The sequence below is a fragment of the Helicoverpa armigera genome, chromosome 1 (genome assembly GCF_030705265.1).
Source record: "Helicoverpa armigera isolate CAAS_96S chromosome 1, ASM3070526v1, whole genome shotgun sequence".
Classification (NCBI taxonomy): domain Eukaryota; kingdom Metazoa; phylum Arthropoda; class Insecta; order Lepidoptera; family Noctuidae; genus Helicoverpa; species Helicoverpa armigera.
Genome location: NC_087120.1, coordinates 2,414,919 through 2,438,691, shown reverse-complemented (window position 1 = coordinate 2,438,691; position 23,773 = coordinate 2,414,919). Strand labels below are relative to the sequence as shown.

The window sequence follows — 23,773 nt, the reverse complement described above, 5'->3', positions numbered from 1 at the left end:
TTATAATAAAGAATAAAGTGATTATTAGCAATATTTATTTATTTTAAAAAGTAGGAAGTGACCAAAAGAAATAATTTCGATTGTTTAATAGATACTTCAAATTAACTTCAGTCTTTACTTAACTAAGATGATGATTATGACGAATTATATTTAAGTAACAAGTACTAGAGCTCGATAAGAAATATGAAAATGTTGACATCCCTGCCCATGCATCTAGTTGCTGCCAGCATTAAATAATAAACTGTTAATTTAATACGCATTGTGCACGCGTATGATAGAGTGAAACAAAACACGAGGATTTTAACAAAGCGTTTACAAGATACGTTGCTTTGAATTCAGATGACTATTTGGAAGCGAAACGGAACGCAATATAAAAACGTTACTGACGTCATCCCTCTGTCATTTCGTGTTTCGTCCTTGTAAATAAAAACGTGAATTTGAAAAATCAAGCACAAAAGCAATCGCTGAAACAAATACATAGTGTTCATTGGTCGAGATTTCAGGTAAGAAACTTTTTTATTCAAAAAGTTTGATGATGGGCGTTACAATGAATTTCCGATTGATAAAACTTTGACACAGAATGTTATAAAACGCCTTATTTATATAATTGCTCGCGAGTTGCTCTTATTAAGTTCAAAAATTTGGCAGAAGATAATTTTTCTGTTTACCTGGCCTCAGATTTGTTTTTTATTTTTTTCTGTGTGACCTTCAGCGTAAGGGAAGGTCATAGCAATGTTTATATAATTTAGCGATGTTTGGTGCGATCACTCGGCTGGTTGCTGATCGTTCATTGTCTCACCCTTGTTTACTATTTGCCTTATTCAAAACACCCGGTTGTCGTGATCCGGCCCCTTCTCGCTCACTCACTATTTTTAGAGCCCTAGAATTTCAAAGTGGACTTTAGTATTGATTTGGGCGCTTGTTGGTTTACAAATGTACCATTTAAAATTACGCTGAGTGCAAAGTTTTACGTTAATAAACAGCTAAATAGGCCAACCTTTGTGTCTCGCATTTGTGAAGGTGAGTCCTCCTCCGCTTTGTTTGTTACCTACTTAGCTACCTATGTACGTTTTGTCAACAGCATCGGAAAACGCATATTTTTTTGAGCTGAGAAAACAATGGAATACCGGTATTTATTCGAAACAAAGAACTTATTTTTCCCGCGCACTGTTTTTTTTTTTCAGATATTCCAATTTCGAAATTCAAATCATTATGTAATCAAATAGGTAATTTTGTTTCTTATTTATTTATTTTATTTTGTTTTACTATCTACAAGTTATCAAAGGGAATAATCGTAAATCGTATTTATTTCGGATTATCACCATTAAAATATTGCAAGGCATGCAATAGTAATTATTTTATCATTTAACAAAGGCGTGCACAAACAAAAACTAAAATAAAACCTATTTCTTAGAATTCGAATCAATGAACGCAAAAAGACGCATCCTCATGAGAATTGGCGGGAAATCAACAAACCGAGTCTTCTTTCTGGACAAGAGGTCAGTGACCTATATCATGAGCCATGTTTACTCTCGCGAATAACAAAATACTGCCGATGCGTAGTAACTTCTGTTTTACTACTAGATTACTAGATATTTGACGATCTTAGCGATTGTTAAAGAAGAAAATAATGTCAGATTATTGATTGGTACGTTTTGAAGACAAGAGCTGCCGAGCTGCTGCAACCAAAAAAAAAGACAAATTAAATAATTATATTTAATTATAATTCTTGTATGCAATACAGTTAAGAACATATATTTTGCATCATTATCTCAACATTCTGGCATCTGCACAAGAAAAAATACACGAACATCTGTATGCGTCGTTTTCCTCATAGGTACGTTGAACAAATGCAACGGATTTTTGATCGGTACATGAAGTTCTCTCGGTGGACCACACAGTCCAGGTGTGCCCCGCATGGGAAGGGCACCGCCGGGTCCTCGTCGAGGCTTTGGGCGGCGGCGACCTCTCGCGTCCGGCCCTGGTTCAGGCCATGGTCCGGGGCGAGAGGGAATGGGATGCCGTCGCCTCCTTCTGCGAAGCGGTCATGCTCGAGAAGGAGGAGGCGGAACGCCAGAGAGTTCGCACCTCTCATCCCGGCCGCCGCGCTGGACCAGGTAGACACCATGGGCGCCGGGTGTCGCGAGATGACTCCCGGCCACCGTAGGCGTGGGTCTGTGGGCGGTGAGTTCGGGTGGCTCATCGTCCCTCTGTCTACTTAGACGACAGACCCGTGTCGACGGCGCGCGTTGTTCCACGCGCTCCTCAAAGAGATGTCAGCAACCCCAGCGGGGCCCAGCAGGGCCAAGGCCTGCCGGGGCTGCGGGTTGTTCGAAAGAGATACCGCGGCCCTGGTACATAAAAGGCCTATGACGGAACACGACGGTTTTTAGTCAGTAAGAGTCTGACACTCCCTCACCGCTGCTAACCCACAGCGGGAGGGGTCATTTGATGATTTAAAAAAAAAAAAGGCCTATTCTGCATATGACAATTCTTTCAATTAGACGTATCTCTCTTTTTTGTTCCCATACACATTACAGATCAATAACTTACGTCTCCACTTTAGCCGTTTTCACCGTAAATAGCGAAAATAAACTTTCTGAACGTATCGTAGACATCAAAGACTAAAATTTCATTGAATAAATCTGGACTTCCATCCTCCGAGCCTTTTCCCAACTATGTTGGGACCGGCTTCCAGTCTAACCGGATTCAGCTGAGTACCAGTGCTTTACAAGGACCGCCCTATCTGACCTCCTCAACCCAGTTACCCGGGCAACCCAATACCCCTTGGTTAGACTGGTTAGTCGGTTGGTTGGAATAAATCTGGACTTAAAAGTCTGCAATCACCAATACATCTCGAGCAAGCGTGTGCTAATAAGACTCATTGCTTATCGGTCTTCGTTCATTCTCAACTTGAGAAGAAGCTGTGCAGTGGGACGATTAAAAAGCTGTCGATGGTGACGGCCAAATGTTCTATTTTCTAGAAGAAAACATCGTCCCATTAAATGAATTGGCCTTGAATTGAAATAAACCGCAAATTATATCAAAAGCATAAACAGAGTTGTACAATCTGTTCGTACATCTTAACAGTTCAATTAATTGAAATCTATTAGTTTGAGTACCTCTTGACGCGACATAAGTGATATTTAAGCTAGCGTGCGTGCGTGATTTAGCAATACTCGTAATAGTCCTTGCACTATTTATATGTCTATCCCTACATAGTATAAAACAAAGTCGCTTTTTATGTCCCTTTGAACGCCTAAATCTTCAAAACTACGCAACCGATTTTAATGCGCTTTTTTATACCAGAATGATTAAAGAAGAAGGTTTATATGTATAATAACATACATTAAATAGTGGGGAAATACTGTTATCCCGTGATAAGCCGGTGCGGGTCGCTAGTATGAAATAAGAATATAGTCTGGCGTGTTTTTCCGTGTCATCCACAGCAAGATATTGTGTCTTATAAAGATTTACCTAAACACGCACGCTGATGATAACTCTTTCGAAGCACGACGATGGTCCTATCACAAATCATTTTAACCTGAGTCTGTCTAAGGACGGAAATTAGAAAAAAAAACATTAATTTCGAATTTAGGATGAAGAATGCTATACTTCATTGACAACCTTAATCGTTTTACCGGCCCATAAATTAAAAACAATAGCAGAAAGAAGTTGTAAAGATGTTTGATGAAGAATTCCAATTATGATGCAAGGTTAAGACCGCGCGCACACTACAAAGATTTAGTCGCCTGATAGTTGTTTTTTTCTCATAAATCAGTAGGAAGATGAATGGAAGTACACCCGTAACAACGATTAGGTATTTGTTCGGTATATATTTTTTTCTACCATGGGCCGACTATCTGCAGTGTGCGCGCAGGCTTGAGTATCATAATCTATTCTTTAAAAATTACTAGTTTAAATCGTGTTTACACTAGAAAAACAAGCTTTTATAAATGCTCTTTTCTAATTTACTATCTATACTAATATTATAAAGAGGAAAACTTTGTTTGTTTGTTTGGTTGTAATGGATACACTCAAAAACTACTGGACCGATTTTAAATATTCTTTCACCAATAGAAAGCTATATTATCTGCGAGTAACATAGGCTATATTTTATCCCGGTGCGGGCAGTAGTTCTCACAGGAAGCGGGTGAAACCGCGGGAAAACGGCTAGTTATACATATATCGGTAGTTTTTAAGATGATACCACTTACCCCCCAACAATCCCAGATTTCTTTTGCACTGTAGTACTTTCATCTTTTAAACACTTTTAAGTTGACCTAGCGTATAAACATCGTGAAACTGTCGACTTGATACAAGTAAACAATTTGATGAGCATAAAACGTTTCATAGAATGCCCTTAGCCACTCGTGTCGTTCTAGATTAAATAATAAAGATGTCTGTACTGAAGTAAGATGTTATAGCAATTTTCGTAACAATTCGCGCCTTGTGTATCAAACGGAAGGGGGCGATTGACGCCAATTGTGGCTTGCAATTTATTGCTGTTGCATATTATTGCCGTCTATCACAATCAATTGGTGCATCGGTGCTCGTGTGCGTAGTAACAGTATTCACGCGGCAGTTTATATTAAAATTAAAAAAAACTATTATTTAGATTTTTTTTTAATTTGTATAATTTTAGTTTCAAATGTAAAAATAATCTGTATTTAAGTGTGTGTAAATAAATAATTATATTAACAGATTTTTTTGTTGTTTTCGGACCCATTTACGGTAGCCAAACAAATAATATTGTATAGTAGACCACCAATTTATGTTTGCACAACCGCGCCCCGTCCTCATAGTTCATAGTATTTTAGTTATTAAAACCGGCTATTTGGACTTTGAAAAAGGGCTCTAAAGAATAAATACTTCCATTGATGGTCCGCGGAGAAAAAATCACAGTAAAATATAAATCAGTTTCATCATCATCATCATCATCATCAGCCTATCGCAGACCACTGCTGGACATAGGCCTCTCCAAGTGCACGCCACTGAGATCGATTTATCGAACACAAATCTTTGTCGCGTGCAATCTTAATAAGTAATATTTGATTTTACAGTATCCGTAGTACGGAGATGTATTGATGTGTGATTGAGATGTATTAAAACAACTGCAAAAATTGTAATGAATAAATACTTCGGTCAATAACATGAAATGTACCTAAAGATTATTTATTGTTGTTCCCATACACCTACCTACGTCATGGCCTAAAAACTATAAGGAAAAGTATGAAGTACAAAGTTCAAGAGCTTCATATAATAATTTGACAGTAAGAAGCCGTTACAAATAGTTAGATGCCAGGTAGTTTAACAACCATGTTCATTTCCATGTTTTTACCATGTTGATTTCTGGTTAGAGGAGGTCAGATAGGCAGTCGCCCCATGTATAACAGTGGTACTCACCGATCCCATAGTAGAGAAAAGGCTAGGCAGATGATGTGTTTGAAATAAAATTCTATCAAAAATATTTTCAAGATTAGAGAAGCATTACAAAAGAACAAACAAGACATTGTATACCATTTATTTAATAATGGTTATCAGCTTATGATATATGATAGTGTAAAGTATTATTTAAATGAAGACACCCAAAGTGACTACTGATCAAGATATTGTTAGCCGCGGGAAATTTTCTTTATGCATAGATACACGCCACTTAACCAAGTAGTTTGCTATTAATGCATGATTTGGCAATGAAGTGCGATAAATAATTTGTAATCATCTTAATGACCATACGCTTAGTCATTGCAGTGATTGGAAACAATAACGTTTAGAAAAATAATAATCATTTTGTGTCATCATTTCATTATATGTACATAGTTGTCTCAAAAGGGCTTCAGTGTGTTGACTTCGCTTCGGCCCTACGTTCGCCTTCCAAAATCCGGGAACATATAGTCCTGTGGTTATTTAGAGATATACAAGATGATTTACTTTGTCTACAAACACCCAAAACAACACTTATAAATGAGCAAAAATAAATGAGTTTTGAGCTAAAATGATAATGTTATTATGTAAAATTAATTATCAGGTTTTTGGAAAAGTTGACAATGAAAGTCTTGTCAGCAAGTATGAGCGTAGTTTATGTTTTCACGCTTTTTTTTACTAAAGCAGGGCTTTAAAGTAATTTCTAGAAATTCCACATACCTACTAAAACTATAGGTGATAACTACGACCTAGATTTAAAGTCCTCTATGACATTCAGGCACTTGTCACGTAGGGCTGCTAAACCTCACTTTGAATAACCTTGCCAGGTTTTTTATCCGACCGAGATCAGTTGTTTTTGTTTTATATAACGTGACGAGCATATGGACAGCTCGTGTTCACTGGATCAATATTAAAAGGCTACATGTTATTCGTAAAGTACTTAAACAAAATGCAGGGTTATGTGTTTCCTAAACACAGCATTTGTTGAAAAAGAAGCGCGTGCTTAATCTTGCCAAGGACATGCTATTTCCTACCAGAAAATGGGTACCACACTACCACCATATTTCTGGGTTACCTGTGCCTTTCACACGCAAAGTGGGAGGTGCTCACACTTACCACGCAGCTGTCAATGTCAATTTATAGATAGTCTTCTGATTCAGATATAGATAGTCAATTTATATGAGATCTTTGATCTCCTCAAATAGATAAATTATTTTAATCTTAAGGCTAATACCTATAATATGAGGCTGGCCGGGAGACAAAGGCATACTAGTAAACATAGTATCTCCAATACTACTAAATTATGGCTGCGTACCTATTTTGTTATTATGCAAAACATTTTCAATATAGCACAGTCATCAATATCGGCATAAAAGCAATAATGACATTTTGCAGTTACATATTTTTGTTCATTTTTCCTCATCATAAATCTCTTAAATTGACGAGATGAATAGTAGTGCGCACATTACAAAGATCAGGTACCAAACCGTCTGAAAACTTTGATGGGAAACAAGATTTTAAAAAAATGTTACCCAACCATCGAGGCAACTGTCGGCCGATTATTAAGTCTGCACTGTTTATTCGGGCATAGACCTTAAGACCTCACTGGGCGTAAATTCACGCGAACATCATTCGCAGTCACGTAGTATTAACCTAGGTTACCTTCATACACCAGGATTTGTTTGTTCGATGCGTGATTGCGTGCGCACGGAATGATCGCTTACATTACTCACTCATTAACTAATCACTTGTTAATGTATGGAAATAAACTCGTTATCGATTTCGAGCAGAGCAATGTGTGAGGATGCACGTATACACTACAACAACTAAGGACTCTATTGAGACTTTATTTTTTTGTTACCAGTTCGATGTCTAACAAATATTTTTTTTCCTGTATACGTCACTAAGATTTACATAAACAGTCGTCTAGAGTCTAGACGAACGGTATATCAAAACTGTGATCGGTGCATTCAAAAAATTGACAAAAGAATTTCGTAAAATAAAAGACTGCCGTGACCTTTAGTGATCTGATAACCCCAAGATCAGCAGATGAGAAGATAAATAGCACGTGTAAGATAACTGAGATACGCTAAACTAATTTTAGTTGCTAAAACAGCGAAGTTAAAATTCGGAAGATTTTTTATTTAACTTGTGTTACGGAAGCCTATCTGTCCTCATTGTGTAGTGAACAACATTTTCCTAAAGACATTGTAGTGCTAAATGGTTTTTTGTTATCTCTCGATATCGATTTGTTGACGGAAAGATAGTGGAGTTATCCTTTCAGAATTGTCTCCGGTCTCAGGGAGAACGGACGTGACCACTGTGATAGACAATTAGTGCTTTAGTTTACTGTTTTAATATTATACGTGTTTTTTCGTTGCGTTCTGAGGTACGTAGGGAAAAGTTTTAGCCGTTTTCAAATTATCATTGTTTAGGTTTAAGTGAAATTATAGAAATTCCTAGTCAATATATATATAAAAAAAAAATATATTTTAAACATTTTCTTTTGTTCACAGGTATCAAAATGAGTAAGCTGTGCAGACAGGTCTCCATCGAGTCCCCTGGGCCGACCCTCAGGGAATGCGTGTTCAGTTTCGACGTTCCCGTCCCAGACGTACCCATGTACGGAGCTAGGATCCGCGTGGTTTACGCTGGGGCTTGCTACAGAGCCAACAAGACGCGCTCAGCCTCCGTCTGCAGTACATCTTCAATATCCTCCATTGGCAGCCTTTCAGGAGAGATGGAAAACTTCGGCATACACACCCACGCCACACCTGCTCACATCGGATTAAGAGACGGTGCCTTATTCCCCGGCTATGAAGTAGCTGGAGTCGTAGACGCCATTGGAAAGGCTGCGGAAAGACTTGACGGGATCAAGGAAGGTTCCAGAATAGTTTTGTATCCATACGAAGGCGTGCCAAATGGGTATGCGGAGTATATTGTGGTGCCGGATTTTAAGTGTTTAGTGCCTATTCCCGATGAGTTGCCGTTGAGTGTGGCGGCGATGCTTCCCACTGGTGCCTTGCTTGCTATGAATACCGTGGACACTGCTGGAGCGTACCTCAAGAGAGTGCTGGAAGGACCAGCTAAGAAAGATAGTACGACGGTTCTGATCGTTGGTACTGGTGGCCTGGCACTGTGGGCGCTCCGCATTGCGACTCATTACTTCAAGCATGCGTCCTACAACAATCGCATCAGGATCTGTGTAGCTATACTCACGGACGAAGGCTTCATTTTGGCGAAGGAATGCGAAGAGTAAGTCTTATTTTATTACACCTAACAGCTTCTGTTTTATCTTATGCAATATTTTCCATCTTGATATCTTTAGATTCTCTGTTTACGCGGAGATTAGGAGATAATTTTTATCTTTGTTTGGAGAAACATTTTTATTATTTGTTAGACTTAGCAGGTCTGACAACCCTGGCCTATCGTAACAAATATTCGCACGGCCAAAGTGCATAAATAACATCTCGACACATATTCGAATAGAATTGAAACTCTTAACAATTGAAATTGCATTTATTAGTGCACAAAAGACGGATCGGTTCGTCGGCTTGCTTTTATTGTAGTCAAGAGATCTGTCCTCGGAATTAACACTTCTACTTTTGTACCTACTGCCTATTGAGCACTTAACTTTACAAATTGCACACATATAGCATTTTCCCGTTGCTTCACTTGCGTCAAATCTTTCGCATTTACATAATAGTCCTCTAGCCATCTCCAAGCAACCACCGATCTTTATACCTTTCATCTCAATCGGTTCAACTGTTTTATTGTAAAGTTAGATCACACGAAATAATCCAATAAAAAAATATTTGTTGTTCCACGCTGCCAGCTTAACCCAGAACAAATTGATTTAAAATGTGTCCATTTATTCCAGCGTTAAGAAATATTACATATATACATATATTTCATATATATAACTTTCGCTTTCATAAATGTTATTACTGGCTTTACCCCGCGGTTCCACCCGCATCCAGATAAAACAACTTCTCGCACCCTGTCTTTTCTCAGGCTTCTGTGTACATTCAATTTTGATCGGTTAATCTATTTTTAATGATAAATGCGACTGATAGACAGAGTTATTTTCTTATTTACAATATTAATAAAGTAATCTAATTTTGTGCAGAGTGAACGTAGTACAATGGAATGAGGACCTCTATGAGAAGCAGCTCATCGAAAGAACGACTGACGCGTGTGGCGGCCCCGTGGATGTGGTGCTCAACTTTGGCACCACATCCAGGTCGCTGCATCGTTCATTGCAGTGCTTGGCCCCTGTAAGTACCCTCGCATACTGTTGGATAAACTGTCGGCCCACCTGGTCTGATGCTGGGACTACTTCATGTAGATTCGGTGGCAGAGCCGACAGGTTATCAGTTTTTGTGACAAATAAAAGCATAAGATCTACTATTCCTATAACATACTAGCTGTTTTCCCGCGGCTTCACCGCGTCCCGGGGAACTTCTTCCCGTACACGAACTAAATATAGCCTATGTTACTCTGGGACAGTGTGACTTTCTAAGAGTGAAAGAATTTTGGTAAGTACAAACAAACAAAAAATCCCTTTTGTTATAGAATTATGGAAGTATAGATAGTAGACTAACTTTTGTACCATAAATTACCAAGACGTTCTTCTTACAACTCAATTTTTCACAGGGTGGTGTCGTACTAGTGACGGAGGACGTCGGTGAGAAACTGCTGCCGAAATTCGCGAAGAAATCTGAAGAAATGAACGTGAATATTGTGATCGTTCCCAACGGCTCCATAGAACAACTGAAGGAACTGGTCACCCTGGTGGCAAGAGGCGAAGTGAGTATCCAACATTTTTACACACGCTAGCTCCCGACCTGCTTCCCGTAGCCGGATGGTGACGAGAACCATCCTATGTCCTTCTTTCTAACCTATAACCGTCAGTTACACAAAAGTCCATTAAAGTTAAAGCTTCTTTAAATTTATTGCTGACTCTTTCTCTGTCAACAAGATAATAAGTGATAGCAATAGATTTAATGAGTTATAAGTAGCGTACCTAACACGACTTTCTTTTATATATTTTTATCTAGGAACGGGGTAGGTTTGAAATCTGAGGCCTTTGGCCTCAATGACAATCTTCTCCATAGATACAGGAATCTACAGTGATCGCTCGCTTTTGTTTTCAATGTGTGGTATGTCAGCAACTTAGGCATACATTTAAAGAGATCAGGGTCAAATACCGTATAGATTGGCTTCAATTCGCAACTACGTGCAAAAAATCAACGACAGCAAATAAGTAGGGTCGCAATCTACCACTATTGCACACACGTACTGGCTAACACTGCACTGATTGATTCACAAGGGGGCAATTCGCTCCCTCAATGCAAGGCCAATTTAGACCAATTTAGTCAATTGCAGTGTTAACTTCCAATCGTGGTACATATTTCATTCTCGACGGTGCATGTTACCAGTGCAATCGGTCCTGTGTTTCCATGCAGAAGGCCCTTGGTCCTCGCTCATCGGTGATATATTTTGCGTAAGTCCTGATTTTATTTTTGCTAATTTTTCGGCTCGAATATTTTGTTGGCTAGTCTTTATGTCTGGGATTTTAAAGCTGATTTTCCTTTGTAGTGTTTTGTTCTCCAATTTTGTTGACAAGCTTGTGTAGGGAATAGGGAAGACAGGTAATATGATTGATACTACATAATAGAATCATGTGTTCGGCGTGTTCGCAGGAAGTTGTTTTAGCCAATATATTAAATTCCTTCGTGGTATAATTTTGAGATTCCGGTAGTGTAACTTGATTGGCTTACATCGTCTTATTTCGGATGCTGTTTTGTTTGTACGATGTTGTCACCCAATAGATCCATGGAGAAGTACATTTACTAAAAGTTTTTTTCGTACAGCATGTGATTAGGGCTTTACCAGCTCTTTTACGGTCTGTATTAGCCTGTAGTCTGTGTCTTTATTCGAGACTAGCTATTTATCATACTTTCACCCGCATCCCGAGAAACTTCTTCACTTACCCGGATAAGATATAGCCTATATCACCCGGAGAATGCGGCTTCCCAACAGTGAAATTATTAATTTCGACTAGGTTGTTTCGGGTCTTATTCCATGCAAAATCAACTTGAAAATATTATAAACTAGCCGTTTTCCCGTGGTTTCACCTGCGTCTTATGAGTACTACTACTGTTTACCCGGGAAGACTGCAGGTTTCGAACAGTGAAACGATTTTTCACATCGGTTCTGTCGTTTTGGAGCCTTTAACAACAAACAAACAAAAAATATTTCATTTTTATTATATTAGTTTTAAACACCTATTTTATACTTGCCGCTAAAAAATAACCCGTATGCTAAAAATAGCTTCCACTTTGGCGCAAACAATGTTCAATAATAATCGGTATGCAATCATTATATAGGAGAACATGCCATGTTTCCTATCTACGCAAGGTTAGTGGCCCGCTGATACCGGGCGGCTGTTCCCGATCCCAACATTCAAACTATCCGTTGATTTAATTTCTAGAGATAGGTACTCGATATTACCGTTCGACCGTTTTTTTGGTGCAGTGGACAATAGGCATGATGACAGGGTTTAAAAAATAGTGATTCTAATTAGTCCACATTTTAGATTAGACAGAAATATTACACACGTATTTTTTATTTTAACAAAACATTTCATATTTAATACCTAAGATATAACGCAACAAAGATTGAGAGTGGGGGCTAGTGACGTCACGACTGTCAAATTTGTACTGAGATGTGACGTAACACAAAATTTTATAGTGATATATCTTCGTTGTTACTTGTTTGTGAGAGAAAATAAAAAATACGTGACGTTTTTTCAGTCATCATGCCTATTCTGTCAATCACTACAAAAAATGCTTAGAAAATTAGAACATTTTTAGATGTCAACTGCACAAAAAATTGGTACTCCAATGCACGGGGCTAAGTCAAAATTCTATCTATAGTAAGCAAAACAACAAATAGATAGCATATTGGGAATGACCATTAATAAACAAGTCCGTATCGTGCTTCGTACTAATGAAATTGTCAAGTGCAATGTGAATCTACATTATATAGGGGTACTTTTGTGCATTTTAATGTTCAATTATATGTATCTCGTAATATAAAAATAAATACTTACTTTACATTTTTCACGGCAATTATTTTTTTACACTCATAGAATTTTCTTATTCATTAGTTACCGTTATTTTAAAATGAAATTAAATTGGCTTGACTAAGTATAGGTATGTTCTGGACCTCCTTAAGCTAATTGAATTATACTTTAATAGTAATTTACCAGGGCGCGTAAAGTAGATTATTTTAGTTGCCAGTTCACATCTTTGCTGACTTGGCCTTTAATCTTCGCGTAATTGTCAGTACAGATATTGTTGATAGAATATCATAAAGTATATGTGATTAGGTACGACATGGCCTATATAAATAACTGCACAATACCAGTCAACTGCACCCCCGTACAAAGTTATCTGGCGGGGAAAACTGTGTCCTGGCCGTTTTGCTAACAGTCACCGCCAAATAACTTGTAACGCAATTGCAGTTCTATTGCAGTCGTGTCAACTGCATTCAAACTGCCCTTGAACTGCAATTTGCACTTGGATTGCAGTTGAAATGCAGTCCGTCTGTCTAGAGCCCAAGTAGTCGCTGTCTAATTATAAACTGGTTAAATTAGAGGTATTTGTTTGGTCCCATAGTCCACTGTTCGCGGACAAAGGTTGCAATTACGCGGACATTTTAGAAATGTTCGCACGCAATTTTACTATTTACTAGAGCGAAAAGACCGGAAGATACATTTGTATGTTTGTTGTGAGTACCGCACACCGGTGGTCTAACGCTTTTATCAATAGTTAAAAATATTCGAGTGTGTGTCAGCGGCAACAAAATTACATCATCTGTGAACATTTCAACTGTCTAAATATCATGGCTTATGAAATACAGTTTGGTGACAGATGGACTGCGAAGTCTTTATAAATAGGATTCAGTTTTATCCAAACCCCCAAAAAAACTGCTTTTTTATCGATCGAGGAGAAGTTATACGAAATGTATTGCAAATGACATAATACAGTACATATCTGTAACAACGTTTCTATTCAACAGATCGAACCACCAGCGCACTCTGTGTTCCCGGCGGAGGAAGCTCAAGAGGTGGTGAGGAAACTCTGCAACTCCGAGATCAAGGGCCGAGCGATCCTCAAGTTCCACAACATCGACTAACCGATCGCAGTCCTTTACTGACTAAACATTTGCTTAGATTAGACGGTACGTAGCAAGTAGAGTTAGTGTCACATAGATTGGACCTTGTTCCGTCGAAATTACCCTGTGAGTGGGAAAATTACCCTATGTAAGGGAAAATTACCCTCGTGAGCTGAACGTGGAAACAACAAGCGGAATGAAGCTGATTGAGATTTAAGCTTCATTGAAGATTATAGCTGTAACCGAAGCAAAATTGTATCAATAAAATTGTATCGAGCCCTCTTTCGGCAAACCTTGAAAATAACGCGAATGTTAAATATTTGTAAGTAAGTGATCTTCATGGGTTTCCGCACCGAATACGCTAGAGTTACTGAAGAGTGTAAGATTTCACGGAGATTCGTACTGAGCTTGATGCGAATTCTGTTTTTCCTTATAATAATATATGCGAAGCGAACAATATTCAAACCTTTAGTATTTACTGCTGGCGTTTACATTGGTGTTTTGATGATTTTGTTCCGTTGCTGAGCAGGCTTTGATACTTGATATTGTGAAAACTCAAAATTCTAAAGTCTATATGATCTATGTCTGATGGCTGTGACATGCAAACTATGTTCGGCACTACGGCCGAGCATAAGTTGGTGGATATCAGTTTCTATAACACACAACTCGATTTATGGCACCCCTCAAATACTGTCGTTTTTTGAAATCGTTATTATAATACCTACGGAGTTTGAGCCGCTGATCCTAAACTAACATTCGTTTTCCCGAAGTTGACTGTCAGTAATATTCTAAAACCTTTTAGGCGAAATGCAAGAAAATCTTGCGGCGCTTGAAAAAGGCACTTTCAATATTTCTTGTCTTGTTGCAATTTACGCTTTATCCAGTCGAGAATAAAGTGCAACCTCGTTAGTCTCAAAACGGACGGCCAGAAATAGGTCTGGTTGCTAAAGAATCACCAAGTTCGGTAGCGTAGCTGGCGTAGGGTTTCCACAATTTTTGACTAAAAACCTTTTTTCACTAAACGGTAAATGCTTATGCCATGTCTATTTGCGTTAGTATATCTATGACAATTTGCATGTGGTGGCTTTCAAACTTCATCTAAGCATGGTTTCCAAAAAACGGTGTTTTAATAATTATTTTATTTTTAACAACATCGTGGAGTTTGTGCTTACTAAGAAGGATTAATTCATACACGTTTCGTTGCTTGAAGCTGTCAATTACTAGGTATATAGAGACGGAATAAATTGCGTTGCACTGCGTCCGACCCGAAAACGACAAAAAGCTATCTTATTCCCATATTTCAAATACTTTTTTAGTATTTTATTCTATATTTCTTTTATTAATAAAGCTATGAAGGCTCGTATTCGGATCAGACGCAGTGCAGCATCTCTAAACGTAGTAATACAGGTCCCTAGATGCCTTTTCTCTCGGATTCGCCTCGGGCGGAGTGCGTTCGCGACGATTCAAGTCATATTACGTATTCTTCGCGTGATATTCCGCACAGTACATATAGGACGAAGAGAACTAGCTTCCATTTTGACCGTTGTACAACTTCTTAGGTCTATGTTTTGGTGTAGAAGGATTGTCGGCTTTGAGTTAACACAGTAGCCGCGTGTCGTGGGTTCGATTCCAGGTGGGTTCAACTTTTGTGGTATCTATCACAAAGAGATTGTGTTTCTACAAAATCCACGACGCTATTTCTTTTTTTTTGTTTTATTGATATCCAAAAATATCTGATATAAAATAGATATATATCGTAAATTAGTTTTACTTAGTTAAAAACATCAATGCTATATTATAATGCATGTGATCTACAGTGAGTCTGAACGTTGGATCTCAAATCGGCTTTCAATATCTCTAACTCCGACTAACCGGTGATTATCGCTGTTCAGGGTAGTAATATAGTAATAAATAATAATAGTATAGTTAGTTAAAGTAGACTTTCCTAATAATTGTCCTTCAATTGCCCTCTGCAAACTGGGGTCACCGTGACTTTCAAGCAATCTGACTTCCCATATATCTTTTTACATAATTATTCAGTAGCCTAAGACATAAGCACTGTTTCCATTCTTTGTGAATACCAAGTAGTGTTTACTTTGCACACCTTTTGCTCATCAATTTTGTGATATGTCATCTTTGTTTTAATTCATTACTCTCAAGTACCAATCTATAAAGGTAATTGCTTTAATTAAATAAAAATAAAATAATATCAGAAATTAAAATAAATACTTTTCACGCCACCATTAGCATGATGTAATCGCAAAATATTTTTATTCATACTTAGTTGTAGTTTTTAGTCTTTTGTGTAATTTAGTTAATAGCACAGCTTGTAAATGTAGCTTTATTAATATTATTTAATATCACATAAAAATTGATAGCTTTAAAATTTTCCTCGTTCATCACAGAAAACAAGGAAAAAATCTATAGAAACACAAAAAAAAACTATTGCAAAAAATCGGGCATATACAATTTTATTTTACGGAGTACCAGAAGTTGTTAGAATCTTTTGATACACTTGCATCTCGTGAGGGCATGAAAAAACACCACGATTGTCTATAGTCTAACCAAGGGGTATTGGGTTGCCCGGGTAACTGGATTGAGGAGGTCAGATAGGCAGTCGCTTCTTGTAAAGCACTGGTACTCAGCTGAATCCGGTTAGACTGGAAGCCTTTTCCCAACTAGGGAAAAGGCTCGGAGGATGATGATGGATGTCTATAATTGTTTCATTGCTAATATAATACGAGACCAGTTGAAGCAGTATCCAGGTGGTACACCGACCTTTGAGATTTTTACACCTCACGATTGTGGAGCGTCTTAGCTTGGAAAATACCTCAACCTCGACATTTCCGTAGGTACAATATAATTACAGACACCCACTACATCTAATGCGAGCGGGACATAAAAACTTTTCTCTGCCGTTCTACTCCTTTTCGATAATCAAACTTTACGTTAAAACATAGGGTCGAAAACATACCTCCTTTTTTTGAAATCGGTTATAAAGGAAAGATTGCATCCTATTCCAAGAAGTCATGCCTTTTTCACTCAGTATCTGTTTGGGTATAGGTATTGATGAAAATAATGCTGATCAATTCACCAAGTTGTGCCTTCTTATTCATACCATTGCTTAACTGGACATTGTATAGACTTACAAATCACCGCTTGCCAGTAGGTCGAATTTATGAATCGTAATAATTCATATCTGAAATTCAACTAGCTACATTCATTATTTATAGAGGTATATTGGATTCTCATTGCTCGCGATATTGTGTTTTCATTTCATTTGTGATAACTTCCGGTAATGTGCAATATTTAAGAAGATATAGAAAAATAACTCTAATTAAAAAAAAAAATGAAAATTGCTTAATGATGGATAACACAGGCCCCTGAGATTAGAAAGAAAAATAAATAAATTAGAGAATTTATAGAGAATAACTTTACGTTAAAAGGATGGATTACATCTTATTCCAAGAAGTCTTCCCGTCTTTTTGCTAGTATCGAACGACAATTGGCTGATATGATGATGATGAATTAGGTGATATTTTGCCGTGTGGACCCGGCATAGAATAGGCCACTCCTTTCATTCCCAGGGTGTCGTAAAAGCCGACTAAGGGAGCTTTTAGGGTCAAAATATCTTAATCCCCTTTTACCCAAAATCCATTATTTTGGATTTACTTGGTATGCCCATTTTCATGAATCGATAGAACTCATCATTTTTCTAAATGTTGAGTGAAGTCCATTGCATGAAAAAGTATTATTTAGTGAGGTCACAAATAACTTTAATAGTTGTATCTGCTGTATATAATGCTTTGCTCTAAATGCCTCTTTTGCAATATATTTTTCATTCAAAAAATAACTGTAGTTTATCCAATGGCTTTAAAAATTAGTATGTAGGTATAAAACTCAGATAAAGTCTATCATATATATTTTCAATTGATACATATTCAGGTATATTGTTTTTATATGTATTTTAGATTAGAAATTGGCATAACACTCCTAAAGACCTAAAAATTTAAATATATATCACCAAAAGTATGCATGTTTCAAAAAGAGAGCAATCAAATTATCTTAAAGAAAAAAAAACATTATTTAGAAGAAAAATCGCGTAAAAAACTTGAAAAATTTGATCAGTTTTCGCCAACTGCAATGATCTCTAATTAGTATTTTTATTGAATGCATCAAAAATATTAAATAAGCCTCACAGAAAATGTAGGTAGCTATAACTATGTAGGTTGTATATTCCTGATTAACATTTTATTATTAGAGTATGCGCACACTACAAACTTTTAGTCGGCCGATGCTTGATTTGGGCTCATAAATCAGTATGTAGATGAATACAGGGACAGACGGTACAACGATCTGGTATTTTCCGCTACCAGACCGACTAAGGTTGAATTTAAGATTAAAAAAAAACAACCATCGGCCGACTTTTTCGTCTGCAGTGTGTGTGTAGGTTTACAGTAGGCTGTCATTCATACGAGTATATCTTAGTTATAGTGAGGAATCAACGTCAGTAGTTACAACGCGTCTATATACGAGATAACGAGATACTAACTAAACAAGGCGAAAACGTTACGCTAATTATAGCGCCTTATCGCATATTAACCTCTTACTCCTTAGAAAGCGATGCTATAGTTCGCGATTATCATGCTATAGTAATGTTAAAAGGCAGATTGGAAGAAGTGATCGTTCGCTTATCATTTGATCTCATTGATTTATACACATTTTCATTTATATTATAATTTAGTAACGTTAAATTTAGGTTTAGAAAAGTTTGGATAAAGTGCAATATCATACGTAGATTGTAACAGGGGTTTAGTTAATAATAATTCATTATTATTGCAACTCTAAGCAGCGATACTCACGTTCTTATTTCAATAATAAAAAAAATCGTAACAAAATTATCTAAGATGCTACTGCGTATTAAAATACTGCGATAAACAGACTTTTGAACAAGCATGGCGTATAAGATTTTCCTTCAAGTAGTGATTTTCAAAATTATCCTAGTGCGAGTTAGATACTTCAATATCATTTTATCTTAATATTATTTTCAGGCTACATTGGCTCATACATATTATTTATTATTGAGAAAATATTTTAAATTGGTTTTAGCTACCAGTTTATCCCTTCACGTATCGTGCTCTCATCGTTTTAACATCACATAGTAACATAAACTAAAGACTAAGTCTAACTAATTCAGCTAAGACTGAGCTAGAACTTTTGTGATAAAACATCGGAGACAAGCCGGAGAATACAATATGAATAAATACTTTTTTTTACCGATTAAAAAACATCGCTTTGAAATATTATAGTATAGCTTTGAGTAGTTGAGTAGGACATAGCATAGGTTACGCATGTTTTGCTTGAGCTATTCACGTCCCAATGTGATAAAGCTTGTTATACAAACATTATGGTATGTCAACATGATAAATTGTAAATAGTTTCATAAGCAACACGTAAGTGCATGTTTAGTAGCTATATAATGTTATATTTTATTATCTTCATCGCCCCCCATACAGGATGTAGTTTTTCTTCCTTCGTTTGGATGTTGATTTTATGAATTAAGGCTGGATGTGTGCGTGTCTCAATTTCAAGGTAGATTGTATTTTAATTATTGCAGTTATGGTTGGTTTGTCATGTCGCAGTCTGAGAAGCTTCATGTTAATTTCAGTAAAATATCTCATATCGTATATTCTTGCTGGACATTATATTTGTCCATATTTACCTATATAATTTCTGTTATACTATATGTCACAAAAGGCGAATTTTCAAATATTTTCTATAATTTTATACGTACTGAAAAAAGTGTATTTACGTCGGGAAAACGGCAACATGTATTCGAGCTGTAACATATGGCTTTTAATATGATATCCATGTACAAATAATTTGGTTATTCATAGTTTTATATCTGTAAATATCCTTGTCTCACGATGAGCACTGCGGCAGCATTTTTAAATAAAACCCAACAGTTAGGTAGGATTTTTCTTCTTCGTAGCGTTGTCTTGGCCAACTGCCATCATTTTCTTTCTCAAGTCTTTCTGCTTGGCTCGTACTTGAGTATTCTTAGCTATTTCTTGGCTCTCGCTTCGTGGATAACTATTGCAACAGAGCCCAAATTAAATGTACTCGAAAATGTTGCATTTGACTGGATCAAGAACCACCTTACGTTACCTTTAACGTCATAAATTCAGGGAAAAAGTGATTATTTCAAGTCCGATTAGTCTTAATCAAGGTTACCTATCATGGCAGCTAATAAATTAAGGCATCGATCACAAATTCAAGTATCAACAGTCGAAAATTGTGTGAGCAATATAATAAAGTGTACCTATATATTAGCATTAAATTACAAACGCCAGCAGTGTTAAATATATGTTGTTATATGAGCGATGTAATGTTATCGTATATCCTATGACCTGGTACAAGCAGGGATAAGCGTCACATAATTACGGTGATGAAGTTACCATCTAAGTAGAACTCCTTGCTTCAATGAGGCATTCGAGTACAGGATAGTACAGAAAATAGCTTTCTTGTTAGTGAGGGCAAAACCGGGGTTCTTGAACGCGGAAGAACGTTACGAAATTCGACCGCGCGTGTTGTGAATGGTCTATGCTATTCATATCAAAATGGTGCTCAACATAAAATAATGCCAAAGAATTAAAAATAATAATGGTGCACAATGCAATATCAAAGTTTAGTGTTCATATACATTCATATAATTAAAATAAATAATAGTAATAACATTTACCCTGGCCGCCCAGCTAGCAAGCATAGTCGTACATTACTATAACTTTTTCGCAACGGTGTGTAACGGTTGAAAAGCTAAGAAGCTATGCGAATGAATTGTAAACAAAGCCTGATTCTAATGACCTCATTAATGTACCATTTTAGAACTTATTGTACTACTTTATAGAAATAACTATAGACCTGTTAGTACCGTGTAGGTGAAATACACCCTTTACAAGTTATTAACGATCCCTTCATTAACAGGTCTATTGGTATTTCTAGAAGGTTATAGAACTTATTGGTGTAATCCATGTAAATGGATGTTTCTGTCCACTATGATGACATTATGGTCAGACGCTGTGTACTTTATAGAGTACGATGAAAGTCTTATTTGTGCAGATTGGTAGTGTAATAACGAAAGGGGAGTTATGAATGTTAAAAGAAAGACCTCGCGAAAAAGCTAAAGTATACCCCTACCCGTAGAACAATAGTCAACCATATTAATAAGAAAATTTAACGAATTAAGGCTAATCCAGGAATTGATAAAATCCGCCAAAATGTCTAAATTTATGCCAATTTAACTAAGAGTCGATAATATAGAGATACGTCATTTTGTCCACGATTTAGGGAACTATTTGTTCTTTACATTTCTGTAGAAATATCTTGTAATCTCTCGTATTGAATATTTACTTGTAATTGTAACGTAATAGCCTATAGGTAAAGAATTATAATCACGTTATTATATTCATATAACCGTTTTGAATTTACACATAGTATACAAGAAATAATTAATCTTAGTTTTTAAATACTTGGCTAGAATATGTAAACTTGCATCTAACATGTAGCTTTATTTATTAGTAAGTTATTGCCGTTATTACAAGCACATAATCTATTTAAAATTCACGTATTACTATAACATGAGCATCGAATGTCACAAATGTCATAATATATTATTAATAATAAATGTCAGTGCATAATATACAGTTAAGATAAACATTGTATTAATTATAAATGACATTAACATCTCTTTATTATAATTGTAATGGTTCAGTTAATTGGCACACAGTTAGTATATTACAAATATATAATGTGTGGGTATCTATGTAGCTATGTATTTATTTATAACAAGTGATGTGTTACTGAACAACAATGGCTGATAAAAAGGTGAAGGAAAACATCTTGAGGAAACCTGGACTATAGTCTGAAATCACCAACCCGCATTGAGCAAGCGTGGTGATTAATGCTCAATCCTTCTCCTTGTGAGAGGAGGCCTGTGCCCAGCAGTGGGACGATAAAAAGGCTGTAACAGTAACAGTAACAGATGTGTTACTATAGTTACATATTGAATTGATTGTAAAGAAAATTATTTTTTGATGATTGTATTACAACAAAAATTTTCCCTCTAGTCAAAAGTAAATTGATATCAAAATTGTTGATCAAGTTGAATATACAAAGTATACATCCAAATATAGTATATGTAATAATCTGTTTTAAGTTTATTCATAAGCTGATAAATGTATGTTTGTATTGTAAATGTATGTTTATTAAATAAAGTAATTTAACGTTTGTTACAAGTATGTTTAATTTCTTGAAAGTCGAGTACCTGCATAGGGGTTGGTAATTAAAATAGTTGTAGTCCTCTGGCCGGCGAACAATTTTTTTTTACCTACAAATTCAAGACTTTGTGAGCGCCTTTCTTACGATGAGTCCGACAAACTTTTCTAATTTTTTAATGCTTGACTCCTGGAATTGTCGATATGACGTCGCTATGGCTCTTCGACTCTTCGTACATACCAGTTTCATTTTTTTAATATGTTTAATAAAGTTACTTTCAATATTGTGGTCAACTTATCCGACAAAGATCATGCTGCGTATGGAGTGTCCACCATCCAGAAAATGTCGATATAACGTCACTGTTCCTCTTCGTATCTGTTCTGTACTTCTTCGTACTGTTCTCGTTCGTTCGTTCGGTTTTGTAGTATTTTGGAATCTCGTTCTTCTTACGATTTCGTAGATTGGGTTAACCGACTCACCTGCACAAACATTTCCACTTATATTTCATGCACGAATGAACCTATCAAAAATACCTAAACTACACTGCAAAATAGGCATACTTCAATGAATAAATAAAACAAATATCATAAAGAGTATTTAATAAAAACTGTACATCAAATTAGAAAAATAAATATAGTTTAATGTAAATTTTGTCTATTGTGATTCAAAGCTCGCGTGTCTTTGAATAAATAATTATAGTTTATATTCTTCACTTCCTCAGGGTTGAGACTCAGTTGAGTGTTGTTCAATGCGTTTGTGTTATTCGACACTTTCTTTTCTCCCCATATATCGATTACGGACCTGATCTCCTGGTTGATGTATGCACGTAGAACTATGAGCACGGAGGAAGCCCCCACACCGCCCGCTTTGATCGACGCACTCGCCCCACAGGTTCTAATCGCCAAGTTGTCCACGTGAATGTACCTTATCGTGTAACCAGGAAAGTAGTTCTCGTACACATACACCTGACCTTCGTTAATAGACACGGCAGGGTTCTCCACGACGGCTGAGTCCATATGTTTCAGGGAGTACTGCCATTGGCCCAGCTCCAGAGGTGCCTTCGTTTTTTCACAGAACATTCTCGCATCTGCAGTGATGACAAAAAGAATTATTAACAACAGGTCCATTTAAGAGCGTTACATTTACAAGATTGATTTGAAATCGTAGAATTTTTTTGTCGGCCAGCACCTGCGATTTTGGTTATGAACAATGGGCAGATAAGCGCGTTACGTTCACCTATTAGCAAGTTGTAGCACTGAGCTCAATACCTTTATTTGTTGGAGACACTTGTGCTAACTGAATGGAGGTTTCTTGTTTCTTTCTGTTTGAAAGGAAAAAAGAAATGTTACGCAATTAAGGACAATAGGTTGTTGCATGGAAACTCAATAGGTATATTTTACCTTCCGTACCTAATTCATACTTTTAAGATAAACGTAAAATATAGTTGTCTATGTACACCACGTTTTTTAAAACAAAACACGTTTTAAACGCTTTTACGCAATGCTTACTCGCATTTGTCGCCACACACGCGTCTAAGTATCGACACACGATCGTAGTAGCACGAAACACGCGCGTAGCATCACGACACACACCCGTAGCATCACGACACACGCGCGTAGCATCTCGACACGTTCAGAGAAATTCACGAGGAAGCAAACGATTTGCTTCGCTGCTTGAAACAATTCGAAAGGTTCTGGGGCCCGATTCTCCTAATTTTACTTAAGCGACCTTCGATTGACGTTCGACTCGATTCGACTGAGATCCAATCCCGACTCGATTACGATTGAAGCGTATGTGGCATTCCGCTATGTTTTCTTTGAAATAAACGTTTTTATCCTTTTCCGTCATTCAATAATGAATCATTTTGTCTGCAACTGATTTACGATTGCAA

At 36.8% G+C, this 23,773-nt stretch overlaps 1 protein-coding gene across 3 annotated transcripts; it reads left to right on the top strand.

Annotated features, from left to right (window-relative positions):
* The first annotated feature begins 248 nt into the window (after nucleotides 1-248).
* LOC110377595 (uncharacterized) lies at nucleotides 249-21,902 on the top strand. Of its 3 annotated transcripts, none has more exons than XM_021336529.3 (5): nucleotides 249-503; nucleotides 7,941-8,679; nucleotides 9,554-9,701; nucleotides 10,081-10,233; nucleotides 13,513-21,902. In XM_021336529.3, exons 2-5 carry the CDS (start codon nucleotides 7,949-7,951, stop codon nucleotides 13,627-13,629), a joined length of 1,149 nt encoding a protein of 382 aa, XP_021192204.3. In that variant the 5' UTR covers nucleotides 249-503; nucleotides 7,941-7,948; the 3' UTR covers nucleotides 13,630-21,902. The 3 variants fall into 3 exon arrangements, with proteins under 3 accessions (XP_021192204.3, XP_021192205.3, XP_021192206.3); XM_021336530.3 differs by lacking the exon at nucleotides 249-503 and adding an exon at nucleotides 725-1,020; XM_021336531.3 differs by lacking the exon at nucleotides 249-503 and adding an exon at nucleotides 7,663-7,813.
* Nucleotides 21,903-23,773: the final 1,871 nt, after the last annotated feature.

Bases quoted from the DNA above. Each gene is read 5' to 3' on its own strand.
- LOC110377595 (XM_021336529.3), top strand. From the start codon at position 7,949: ATGAGTAAGCTGTGCAGACAGGTCTCCATCGAGTCCCCTGGGCCGACC. The intron at 9,702-10,080 runs GTAAGTACCCTC...AATTTTTCACAG, and splicing joins CATTGCAGTGCTTGGCCCCT to GGTGGTGTCGTACTAGTGAC. The intron at 10,234-13,512 runs GTGAGTATCCAA...TCTATTCAACAG, and splicing joins CCCTGGTGGCAAGAGGCGAA to ATCGAACCACCAGCGCACTC.